At 41.3% G+C, this 12,814-nt stretch overlaps 1 protein-coding gene across 1 annotated transcript in view; it reads left to right on the forward strand.

The window, feature by feature from the left end:
- The first annotated feature begins 276 nt into the window (after positions 1 to 276).
- Positions 277 to 12,814, forward strand: part of ARHGAP26 (Rho GTPase activating protein 26) — a 456,611-nt gene continuing 444,073 nt past the window's right edge. The window contains exon 1 of the mRNA XM_015414327.1: positions 277 to 430. Coding sequence (XP_015269813.1) covers positions 277 to 430 — 154 coding nt within the window. The remainder of the gene's footprint in view (positions 431 to 12,814) is intronic.

Raw genomic sequence — 12,814 nt, forward strand, 5'->3', positions numbered from 1 at the left:
CATTAACTCCGCTGACCTGCTTTTGGGGGGGTAATTAATTGTTTCACTTCCCTGCCTCTATGAGCCTTGAGAAACTGAGGTTTCTTACTCGGTGTGGGTATCTTAATTTTGTTGAAGGAACTGTATATATGTTGTCGAAGGCATATATTTTCAATTTTAATAGAATTTTTTAAAAGGCGTTTTGGGAAGAAAGTTACATTTCTGGCTTTTTCTGTTCCAGCTTTTCCTTTTCCTTTTTAAAATAAAGGCTTCGTTTTGGAAGGGCTTGTGGAAACCATGGGGCTACCTGCCCTGGAATTTAGTGATTGCTGTTTGGACAGTCCTCAGTTCCGAGAGAGGCTGAAATCGCACGAAGCTGAACTGGACAAGACCAACAAGTTCATCAAGGAGCTTATAAAAGATGGCAAGTCGCTCATTGCAGCGCTGAAGAGTAAGTGGCAGGGGCTGCCGGTGCCTGTCAGGACTCTGAAGCAGGTTGATGATGAAGGGGGAGGTGGTAGTTGTGGTGACATAAACTGAAAGGAAAGACCTGCCTCAGATAATGAGGAGAGTTCTTCTGGGGCGTACATAACAAGGAGCAGAAGGACAAGCTAGTTGAAAATGTGGTAGTTTCATAGGCTTGTGCACAAATGGAGAATAGAGTTTGCACCATAGTTTGTACCTCTGTTTCTTGTAACAACAAAGATGTGAGTGGATCTGGGAATGTACCTAGTGCAAAGTGTTGAGAGAAGATAAGGAATGGCACTGCAGTTACACTATGCCAACTAGCCACAGTTGTAGATTAAGAGCCTGGGGTGTGTAGTTCAAAAACATGTAAGTCATTGCTTTCTTTTCCTGGTGTGACCCAGCAACTTTTTGTGAAAGTGAAAGGCCTTTGTGTATAAAACACTTCTCAAAAAGCACTGAAGGTTTCCGGATTAGGTTGTTTGGCTCAAGGAGTCATATTTCTCCCCTGTCTTTTACCCTTATTAGAGTTTTACTTTTGCATTTGAAATGATTTTGCTATAGGTTGTAATGACAGGCATTGAAATCAGTGACTCAAAATTGCCTTTTTCTGTCTTTACCTGCTTGTTAACGAGGGTAGTAACATTAGCAGAAGAATTATACTGTTTTTATTTTAATATGTTTGGCTGTCTAGATTGGTACTTGGGGAACCTGTGGCACTGAATGCTCTCTGATGCCCTTCATAACTGTTTAAAAGAACTCTAGAGAGATGCTCTTTAATGGAAACACTATCCAGCCATGATCCCAAATAATATTACTGCACCATATAGCTCTTTGCCCCTTTTCTTCAGAATTCCATCAGAATTTCAGTTCATGTTCCTGAAACACAAGTTGCATACTTGTATGCCACTGTAAAGTTGACCAGTGTGCAATGGTTTGCTCTTTACTGTCTTGCCCCTCCCCCCGCTTTCTATAATGACAGATCTGAAATAATTGTCTTAAAAGATGCCTGGAGGATTTCATTTGTTTCCACAGGGACAATACTACAAGACTGTCTCGAAAATGAGTCTGACAGGGCAGAGAAAAGCATAGCTACTTAATCAGAAGGCCAAGTGATGAAACAGAAGCCTTGCAGGCATAAACCTTACCTTACCGCTTGATCTTGTGTCCTTAAGTAGACAAGTTTAACTCTGCACAGTATTGGCCTGTTAAGGCCAACTGAATCTCAGCCTGTTACACTTGACAAAAATTTGGGTGAGAAGCATGGTTCTCATGTAAGTTTGGTGATAGTAAGCAATACTGGAGAACAGAGCCTCTGATCAGGTCTCTTTCCTTTTGGTGTTAACTTGTCTGAAGCTGTCTTTTTACGATGTCTTTGGTGCAACTCAGGTTTGATCCTTCCAAGGAAAGAGGAAGAGGGGCACACACAACCATGCATATATCAAGGTACCAAATGGTACTGTTCATTAGTGGCATGGGAATGACAGCACGATGGAGCATTGCTTTACATTGCCTTTCTCATAAGTCTCTGATGCCCTGCCCAACTTTTGTCTAGTGCTACCTCACACATGACTGCATTCTTTGTGGCCAGCATACATGACTGGAGTTTGTGTGGCCCTTGCTTTTTTCTTTCCATAAATTATACACTTGTCCCACCAGTGGGTGCCCAATTTTGGCAATACTAGTAGATAGTATCTGAAATATGCTACCATTGAAAAGGTTTGGTACCTGGATTTGTTTCTCTGTCAGGTGGCGTAATATTGTTGTAAAAGCTGTTCTGAGGTAGGAGGCTGTTTTTTATTCAACACAAATTTTACATCATTATACTTCATCCCGTACTTTTACTTATCTTTTGGCCCTTTGCTCCTGCTGTCTTTTGTATGTGTGTGTGGGGGGGTCATACTTCCTACATAAAATTATAGCATAGTGAGGATCCCCTAATTGCATCTTAAGGATGTACTCTAGTCCATGGAAGTTTATACTAAAATAAATTTTTTGTTAGTTTTAAAGGTTTTATTAGCAAGTCTTTGCTTGCCTTATAAGCCGCCCTGAGCCCTACGGGGAAGGGTGGGGTATAAATTTAATAATAAATAAATAAATAAATAAAGGTGTCACAAGACTTTTGTCTCTGCTGTAACGCGGGCACCCCTCTGAGATTGAAGAGTTGAGTGAGAAAAGGTACAAGTGAGTGTGTAATTCCGTAGTTGCCATATCCTTGCTGAGAGAGCTTTGCAGCTCAGATGTTCTTTCTGCTGTTATTTCTCTGCTTCCTTGATAGCACAATGTTAAAGGGTCTTTAACTGCATTTCAGTTTTTTGATGGGGATGCCTCCAAGGAATGTACACCCCCCTTGCTCTATAGGGGTTCCTTTGGGACAAAACCTTGTGTTGACTGGTATCAAGATGCTACCACGTGACATGATGGTGCATTCCTACTTGACACAGCAGCTTGGAAGTTTTGCATGCCTTGACTTATTTTTGGCTCCACTAACATACACTGGGTTGCTTATCCAGAATGAGGGCAGCTGGCATGACTGTTCGGGGTCGTGTATATCAGGATTGCAGTTGTATGTTGCTCAGCTGTAGCTGTGAAGTTTTATTTATGAACCTCCTTTCTACTTTGGTGTCAAATTATGGCCAGATTTGTGCTGTTTTGTACGTTGTGATCTATTCAGAATTTTCCTTTTGAACTTGACCTTTTACACTTTGCATGATTGTTAAAATAAATATTCATAATTTTGCCAACTCGTCACCAGTAATGTAATAGCAGCCTGTATGTTTTTGCATATGTGAGAGATTGCTGTCCTGTATATTTTTTGCATTTGTGAGAGATTGCTGTCTGGGCTAGAAATTAACACTTCATTGTGGAAAAGCCATCTGCAGTGCCACAGAATTCTTTTTGACAGGGCAGTGAACTATGAAACTGCTTTATTGCAAAGGTACTGTTCGGTCAGACTTTAGTTCTGGTGAATTACTGAAATCATGCTGGGTGGTGAAAATTGCCATTCAAAGATTCCCCCCCCCCCGGAATAACGACCATTTATAAAATGCTGTACTAGTCTTTTTAGCGTTTAGCTACTACTGCTGGAGTCTGTTCATCATCAGAGTTTTGCACAAAGTAGAAATGATTTCTGTGATCAAGCAGTAGATGGCTTGGCTGCACATACTTCCCATAGTAGTGGCAAGATTAAAGTATGAAGGAATAGTTTTGGAATGAACTCTCTCAGAATGTGATTTGTTCGTGTTTCTTAAAATAAGCAGGGTGAGGGAAAAAGAACAAATGGGATCTTACACCTGTTAATGCTCCCAGGCTGTATCTGTAGATGCCTTGTATATGATCATGTTCATCTGGATAACAGTTTTCATGTGGATAACAGCTCATCTGGATTATAAGAGTTTATACAGTTTCCCCCTAGGTTAGAATTCTTGATGTGGGGCTGGGGTGAGAACATGATGGCTGTTTTACTAGGAAATTCCATTTTTTGCCCCAGCCTCCTAAGTACTTCCCCCTGCAAACATGATTTCCAACTTTATATAGTGGGGTTTTTTGGGTTGGTTTTTTTTTTTACTCTTACCCTCCCTCAAAGGAGGGCAGGGCATTGTATAGAGTTTTCCTTTTCTTCTTTTGTACCCTGACACCAGCCCTGTGAGGTAGACCAGACACTGGGAGAATGAAGGGCCTAGGGGCACCCAGTAAGTTTCATGCTGAGCAAGGATTTGAATGCAGGTTTCCCTGTCCTAAGGTTGTTGTTTTTAGGATTGACGGGTGAGAAACTTGTGTACAAGTGTGGTTCAGAATGTGGTCTCTGGATTGAGGAATATGTTTGTATGTTCTGTTGAGCTGTCATATTACAAATGAGCAGCATTTTTTAATACAAGGATACCTGAAGCTTCAATATGCAGGGGCTTTTTAGGTGGCTGCTCATTATTGATGTCAGGCTCTTAGGTGGGGGTAAAGGAAGATCACTTGAAATTTGCTTTCTTGCTATCTCCGTGTATCACTCGGTATTCAAGAGTGGCCTATGCTTTGTTAACACATTTCTTTCTCTTTTTGGTTCCTTATGGCATGTGTAAATTATTCTAGAACTTGAGCAAATGGTAAGCTTCAAGTGACACACAAAAATGAAATGCAAATAGTGGGTGTAGAACTTGACTTATGGATAAGAATAGCAAATGGCAGGGAACAGTCTCAAAAAGGGGATGGCTAACCTCAGCAGCATCAAGGAGCCACTGGAAATGCTGGGTTCTCTACAGCACATCTTCATGAAATGAATCTTGGTTGGCCCTGCAGGTTTTACTACTTTTCTGCAGCTTTGCAGAAATACAGGAGACCCTGCTCCTGGGGGGGGGGGGAGGTGTCGATCTGTTGCTCTGTGTGTCACTTGACCAGTGTTGTTTCCCCTCCCTGCTATTAACTCCAGTGGGGGAAGGGGGAAACTTAGGTGTTAGAAAAGTTACTTGTGTTACTTTTTTTTGTAGTTGGGGGAGGAATCTAGAGTTGGTAAATGGCATGTGGTGAACAGGGTTTGGATTGACTCTAAGAAATGTTAGTGAATTTTTAACTTAGGAAAAAATGTGCAGCTACTAGCAGATATTTGTTAACCACTGGCTTAGAATTCTGTTTTGGGGCACAACAAATACTTGAACTGAACATGCATTTGTTTAAGCTTTGGCAGAGCTCACTTGTTTCGCTTCCAAAGTCTTTATGGAGTGCTAGAAGTGTACATTGTTGGTGCATGTTGTATGTAATGGAGGTTTTCAGTCTATTATACTGATTCCAGGTGTCTTAAATTAATTTGTTTAAAATATCTATAATTTTTAAATCCATATTTTCCACATAGTTAGCTTGAGGGAGAGATCTGAGACTTTGGTATGAATTAATGTTCAGTAGTAAATTTCTATAGGCCGAGCAAACTGGAGCTACTAAATATTTTGCTGGGTCAGTCTTCTCCCATCCCCCCCCCCCCATAATGCCTCTTTTCATTCTGTCTGAAGGATGATTGCTGTTTAAAATTGTTGTATAAAGGTGGCCTCTGTTCTTGTGCAACTATTTAATACCTGTGTTAAGGCTTCAAAGCTGCCACTAAATAATTCAGCAAATTGTTGTGGCTTAGAAATGAAGAATCAAATAGTTCCTTCTAGCCCACTTGGTTTTTGTAAAAACTTGTTTCATTAAGTCAAGATGCTCAACTCCTGATATCAAGAAGAAGAGATTGGATTTATACCCCACCCTTCACTACCTAAAGGAATCTGAGTGGCTTACAATCTCCTTTCCCTTCCCCTCCCCACAACAGACACCCTGTGAGGTAGGTGGGGCTGAGAGAGCTCTTTCGAGAATGCCTCTTGAGAGAACAGCTCTGAAATAACTTGTGACTGACCCAAAGTCACACCAGTAGCTGCATGTGGAGGAGTGGGGAGTCAAATCCACTACACCAAACTGGCTCTATTAATTAGCTCCTGCAACTTTAAGAATAAAGAAGAGATTGATAGATAGGTCTTCCCTCGCATGCTGTAAGAAGGGAGGAGATGAACCTGTTATACACCTTTAGCATACATCCTGTTATTGAAGGAGCATCAGTGGCCTTCAATATCAAGTTTAGGTAGCCAAGTACCCAATGTATCTTTCCCCACATAGGGAGAAGCCACTAAATGGCATGTGCTGTTGTCATGACCGTTTAAGCTCTATTTTGTTGGCACCAGTCTCTTGGCCTGTAACTGGTCCATGTATTCTTCCAGACTTAGAAAATTTTGTCCAACCCTTGTCCGGGAGTTGGGGGTTTTTTTTTGGGGGGGGGGCAGGGTGGCATTTGCTGGACAAAGGAGATGAATAGGACAGAAGAAAAGGCAGGAACAGGCTGTTTTCCATGATCTAGTTCTAGCCATAAAGGACTAATGGTCAGCTGACATGCCCAGAGAAGATTAAATCTGAGTCAGTGAAAAGCCCAGAAAGAAATTGATGAATCAGGCATGGCTGGCTTTGCAACTATTATTCTTTCAGGCCAGTCAAGTTACTGTTGGGCCCAATACTCTGTAGGTCCTTCCTAACAAAAGAATCCTGATGATTTCTGCCTGTAAAATAACTGTTTCTATCCCAAAGTTGGTACCTAGCTCACCTGTGTTATTTGGAAAGCTTCTCACTATAAGTTCCTTCAATAGCCACACCTGCTTTCTATCTCGAGCCTTACACCTGGCTTCCCCGGCCTTGCTCCAAGCCTTGGAAAATCAGACCTTTGTTCCCTGTATTATCTGGCCCGTATAACAGGAACTGTTTCTACCATCCCATTTTCAACTCTGTACCTTATGTTCTAATGCCCCTGTCAAATCCAGTGCTGTTCCACAGACGTTCCTTTCTGGATCTCTTTGAATTAATGTCAGAATGCTGCTTGGCTCCTGCTTTGACAAGCTGTCAGGTGAACCCTCCTGGAACTCCCAACCTCAGGGTTTATGTACATTAAAGGTCCACTTGGATTGGGATATCTGGACATGGATAAGCCACCCTGGATGACATTCATGTGCAGAAAAGGATTAGGGATATCTCTCTATGCTTTCCTTGCTTTCCCTTTTCTCCTCCTCTCTTTTTCCATCCTTTGAAATACATGTTATACAATGCTTTTGTGTGGGTGTTGGGACAGTGTACTGGTACTGTGGGCATTTTAGTATTTTGTGCTTATTTTGATTACATGCTTGTACCCCTATTCTGGCTCATAGACGGCTTCTAATTATTCTGCTACATTCCTGTCTCCATTTAATTTCCGCACCTACTTCATACGTTCATACCTTGGTTGTAAAGGTTCCTTAAAATATGTGTGTGTCATTCCTCTTACACTGCTGCATGTTAAAATCTAAACCTGCAGCTCCTTGGAACAGGAGTGGGAGGTGGTAGGAGAGAGATTTCTCTCTTTATGCATGACCTTCACAATGTGAATCTGGACTAAAGTGGGAAGCAGACCTCATTAACACAGATGTATGTTTAGCATGTATATGTGCTCCTGAGCACACACAGTAACAGGAGGTTGATACCTTTGAGATCTGGCATAGTAGTACTAGAAAGAAATTAGATGCCCATGTAAAAAAATCAGTCTGCTATACCCTAAATGCAGTTCAGGAACAGAAGCATCTACCATTTATCACAAATCTGACCCAGGAAGACAAGAACACCCTTTTCCTCTGGCAGTCTGAGCAGTTGCTTAAGCTGTAGAAGATATGGTGGTGACAGGCAGAACTTTGAATGTCCCATGTTTCCGTGGACACCTACATGGTCTTAATGATTGTTAGTGCTTCAGTCACTACTGGTCAGTGTGCCCCCACCTGCTCTATCACCCCACGGGCTGCTATGAAGCAAGCAAGCTCATTATGGCACTTCCACCTCCCACAAAGGGTCAGTTTGTTGGTAGGGTAGGATGTGGGCTAACATCACTCCCTTCCTCACAGATTAGCCTTATTTATTTATTTTAATTAATTCATACCCTGCCTTTATCCCCAGTGGGGATCATTGATGGCTTACATCTTTTTCTTCTCCTCCATTTTATCCTGCCAGCAACCCTGTGATGTGGATTAGGCTGAGCGAGTGTGACTGGCCCAAGGTCACCCAATGAGCTTCCATGGCACAAGTGGGGATTTAAACCTAGGTCTCCCAAACCACTAAATCAGACTGGCTATTACATGTTAGACCTTTTGTTCTGCTTCATTGTAGAAAAATTCTTCCTGTCTTGCCTGAGAGTATGGTCTTAGGTAGCCAAGGATCAGCCCGGAGGGAATTTGATTGTAGATTAAAGAATGTATTTTATACTCTGATTATCCTAAATTACACCCCCCACACTTATATTTCAATTGTGGAATTTATTTTGGTGCCAGAATCTAGCAAGATTCCAGTCTATGGCTTATTGTGTAATGTTTGTGTGACTGTAAGTACAGGTGTAGGTGGGAGGGTTTCGTATGTTTTCTTCACAATAAAAAACCCCTTGCAGCGGGTGTGATTCCTTCCTCATCTGAACATTCACAATCAAATGGTAGCATTCCTGGTGTTGAATAATAAGGTTTTGATCCTTTCACACACCTTGCTTTGTGTTACTGCAGTTGCCCGCAGAGTAATGTTACAAGATGTGGCATTGTGCCAGTCAAGGAGATTAGGCGACATTAGCATCTGATGTTATCACAGGTCTCCATTGCTTGTGCCAAAGCAAACTGAACACAGGTCACAAGTTATGTTTAGTGGCCCACCAAAAGTTCCAGAACCTTCAGTTGTAGCTGGGCCTGTGGTTGCAAAGGCTGGTGGGTTGTGCAGGATTGAACAGTGCCATTTTTGCTCAGTAGTTCTGGCTTGTTAGTATCAATTAGCCTTAAGATAATGCATCCTTTTCTGTTCCTCCTGCTTGATTTCCTGAGCAATCATACCCTGTTTTTATAGTTAGGTGGCATAGGGCTACTTTCATCAAACTTTGTGTGTGGTTCCAGACATGTGATAGAGTGTTTCTTTTCACTGGTTTGCTCGGAAGTGATTTGCCCCGGCCAACTCATGATCCCCACATTTGTAAGCCACAATCAGCAAGCCATTCCATTCAATGTAAAACCTGTTTTGACAATAGAAAGATTACATGTGATATACCAATATGCCAGTATCCATGAGTAATTGGTAAATTTTATACTGTTATGATTCAATTTTACAAACAAATACAAATTTACATTTACAAATACAAATTATATTAAGGAGAACTGTGATATCAAAACTGTGCCTGAATCACACAACAGTAGGTTGCAATCCACATCCCACTGGCATACATATAATGACTATAGATCGCACTTTAAGAGACTTGCCAGGTTATACAGTCAACCACTGCAGGACTGGTGCTGATGCTTAGGTCTGTCACGCTTATAATGGAAAACTATCTTATCTTTGGTAGTTAACAGTTGCAGTTATGCCTTTTGAACTAGTAATTTGTGAAGTTCTAGAACAATGGCTGAGGAAATGGACCCCGTGTAGACAGGAAAGGTATAACTGGAAATGGAAAAGGCAGAAAGGTATAATCTCCCCACAGACTGTTCTGGCAATGGGACTGGCAAAGGTTGTTAGATATTGAATGGCAAGACGATATTAATAGAGCACCAGATTTCTTGGCTTTGGAGAACGCCAAATATGCTGTAGCCCCGGCTGCTTGTCTTTCGTTACTGGAGACATCTGACCCATAAAAGGGCATTCTTTCTAGCCAGATGGTGAGTACTTCTCAATGTGGTGGTGGAGGGACAATATAGAAAGACTCCTATGTCAGTGAGGGTTTACCCTTGTGGAACTGGTGTGGTAGAAACAACTGAACATGTTTTGCTTCATTGCTGGTTCTGTCAGGAAATTTGTGTAAAGATTATTTCCCCTTTGTTCAGAAGGTATCTGGGCTACTCTGACCCTGAGTTTACTAGGATGTTTCTTATAGGTGCCAACCCACAGATTATAGCGCTAAGTGACTTTTCACAGCTGACTGCAAAATCTGCCAGGAAATTTTATGCAGTGTAACAGAATTTTACCAGTAATAATAATTTTTTTATCCTGGAATATTGTATATTTATATATTTTATACATCTTATATTTATTATTGGACTAATTCCCTGTAATTCATCTATAATCCATCTATACTGTTTTAATGTGCGTTGTTTTGGTCCTTTACCGTATTAATAAACTGAACTGAACTGACCTAAAATTGAAAAGGGAGAAGGCATTGCCTGGCTGGGTTTGGTTCACCAGTGAGTTGGCATCTTTGAGAATCCCAGCCCCTGACTGGCTGTCACGGGCTGGGCCAGGAGGCAGGAGTCAAGTCCAGTCTGTCGTAGCCAGAATGGACAGAACAGGAGCTGAGTCAAGAGTCCAAGAGAGTGGTCGTCTGAAGCAAGAGGTCAGGAAGCCAGGAATCCAAACAGAAGCAAGGTCCGAGAATTATTTGTAGCATCGTCCCCAGGTGTGTGTCTCTGTGTGTGTGTTAAGTGCAGTCAAGTCACTTCTGACTTATGGCAACTCAATGAATTAACATTCTCCAAAACATCCTACCATCAACGGCCATTTTCAGGTCTTGCAAACTGAGGGCCGTTGTTTCCTTTATTGAGTCAATCCATCTCATGTTGGGTCTTCCTGCAGCCTTCAACGTTTCCTAGCATTATTGTCTTTTCTAGTGACTCTTTTCTCATAATGTGACTGAATTATGATAGCCTCAGTTTAGTTTTTTGGCTTCAAGGGCGAGTTCAGGCTTGATTTGATCTAGAACCCACATATTTGTCTTTTTGGCAGTCTATGGTATCTGTAATACTCTCCTCCAACACCACATTTCAAAGGAATCTACTCTCTTCCTGTCAGTTTGCTTCATTGTCCAACTTGCACACCTGTGCATTGTAATGGGGAACACTATATGGCATGAATTAACTTGACCTTGGTTGCCAGCGACACATCTTTACACTTTTAAGGATCTTTTCTGGCTCCTTCATGGCTGCACTCCCCAGTCTCAGTCTGATTTCTTGGTTACAGTCTCCCTTTTGGTTGATAATTGAGCCAAGGAATAGAAAATCTTTAACAATTTACATTTCTTCATTGTCAACCTTAAAGTGGCGTAATTCCCCAGTAGTCATTACTTTTGTCTTCTTGATGTTCTGCTGTAATCCTATTTTGGCACTTTCTGCTTTAACCTTATCAGTAATAATTTCAAGACTTCCAAGTACTAACTGACAAAGTCTTACTAGGTTTTCCAGTATTTCTGAATAAAAATGGGCCTATCAATCGACAGGATATATTCATATGTGCTGAGGAAAGTGGCATTTGAGTAGGGTTTTCTGAGACAGAAGGTCAAATAAAGAATACTTGGGCTATTAAGCTGTGATGCAAAACCAGTTTGAAGAAGGGACTGTAGAGGATGACCCTTGCCTACTCACTGTGACAGTTTTTTTTCTCTATGCACATCCTGATCATTCACTGTGCATGTCACTAATCTGTCTCACAGCTGGTGTGCACACAAGTATACATTTGTCAGCCTTCTCCAGTGTTGCTTTACCTGTGTGAGCTGGAGAGGTACTACTGTAAAACTTTGGATATCTGGGGTACTTCCAAGGTGGCAGGTTACTGCAAGGGCCAAACCAGCCTATTATCTTCCCCTTCTTCAAATCTCCCATGGGAAAAGTACTTATGCAGTCAAGTTGCAGTGCCATTGTTGACACTGACAGTCATTCAGACCATTCAGGTGCCTAATGTTACACGAGTCGGCTGATTTCAGCTCCCAGTGTTGTCAGATTCCCAATCACAAAGATGAAGTTCAGTTTCAAATCTTGTGGGAACGAAGTCTATTTTTTAAAAGAAATATGGAGTCACTTATCCTGCAACACTGATGTTGAGAAGGGGTTTACTAGCATCAATTAAACACCTCTTGGAAGAATGTTAGGTATAGATCTTGTCATACATTTCTTTCCAGTGCTTCTCCAAAGCCTTTCCCCCCCATTTATTCTCACAGCAATCCTGTGAAGTAGGTTTGACTGAAAAGTAAGCTATTCATAAATATTTCGACTACTTGGTGAGTATCCTACTTGTGTAGAACTTACAATAAGAAAATGGGTGCATGGGTATCTATCAAGCCATATAAGACTATACAGCTTGCCATTTGTCTGCTGTGTTATCTTCAGTATCGATGGCTTCAGGTGAAGTACTTCAGTAATACACAGCTGCCTACTGCTTACAAAACAGTTTATTTATTAGATTTGATCTCACTCTCTAGCTTTCTGGTGCCATCACCATATATGTTATTTTTTTTAGTTTTTGCAGCTTTCTTCTACATCTGGCTGCCATATCTGCTTTTAATTCTCATGCCATCCCTAAGCAGGGAATTTTGTGGGTTGGCTGCATTGTCTCTGATGTACTGCAATGTTCCTTAGTTTTCAGTGTATTATCCACTTAACTGAGACATGATTCTTATGGGTTGCAAATTGAGGAAGAGTCCGTGTTTTCCCTGTAGGCCATATGGTGTTCCAAGCCATAAAAGTAAAATCTCTGGTAATAAAGGATTTCCAGCAGTTAATAAAAATGGATGTTCTGAGTTTCTTGGGAACTTTCTTCCTTTTTTTAAAAAAATGAGGAAACTTTGCATGCCTTACAACATAGAACTTGGTAGGGAAACATGCACCTATGTCAGTGTGAATATGGTGCAAATTCACTCTACAGTGTAAGGAAGAAATTTTCTTTACATTGACTCTCACTACTGTCCTAAAGGAGCTTCTGGCTTAGGTTCTATGCCTTTTTAAAGGAATGCTCACAATCTGGATAGTGACCCACACAAATGGCTATAAAGAGGTCTATTGACAGAGTAGTAAGATGCCTCCAGTTTTGAAGGAATAGTGAGAATCCAGATAAA

Source organism: Gekko japonicus, unplaced genomic scaffold (assembly GCF_001447785.1).
Source record: "Gekko japonicus isolate JY-2015 unplaced genomic scaffold, Gekko_japonicus_V1.1 scaffold96, whole genome shotgun sequence".
Taxonomy (NCBI): Eukaryota; Metazoa; Chordata; class Lepidosauria; order Squamata; family Gekkonidae; genus Gekko; species Gekko japonicus.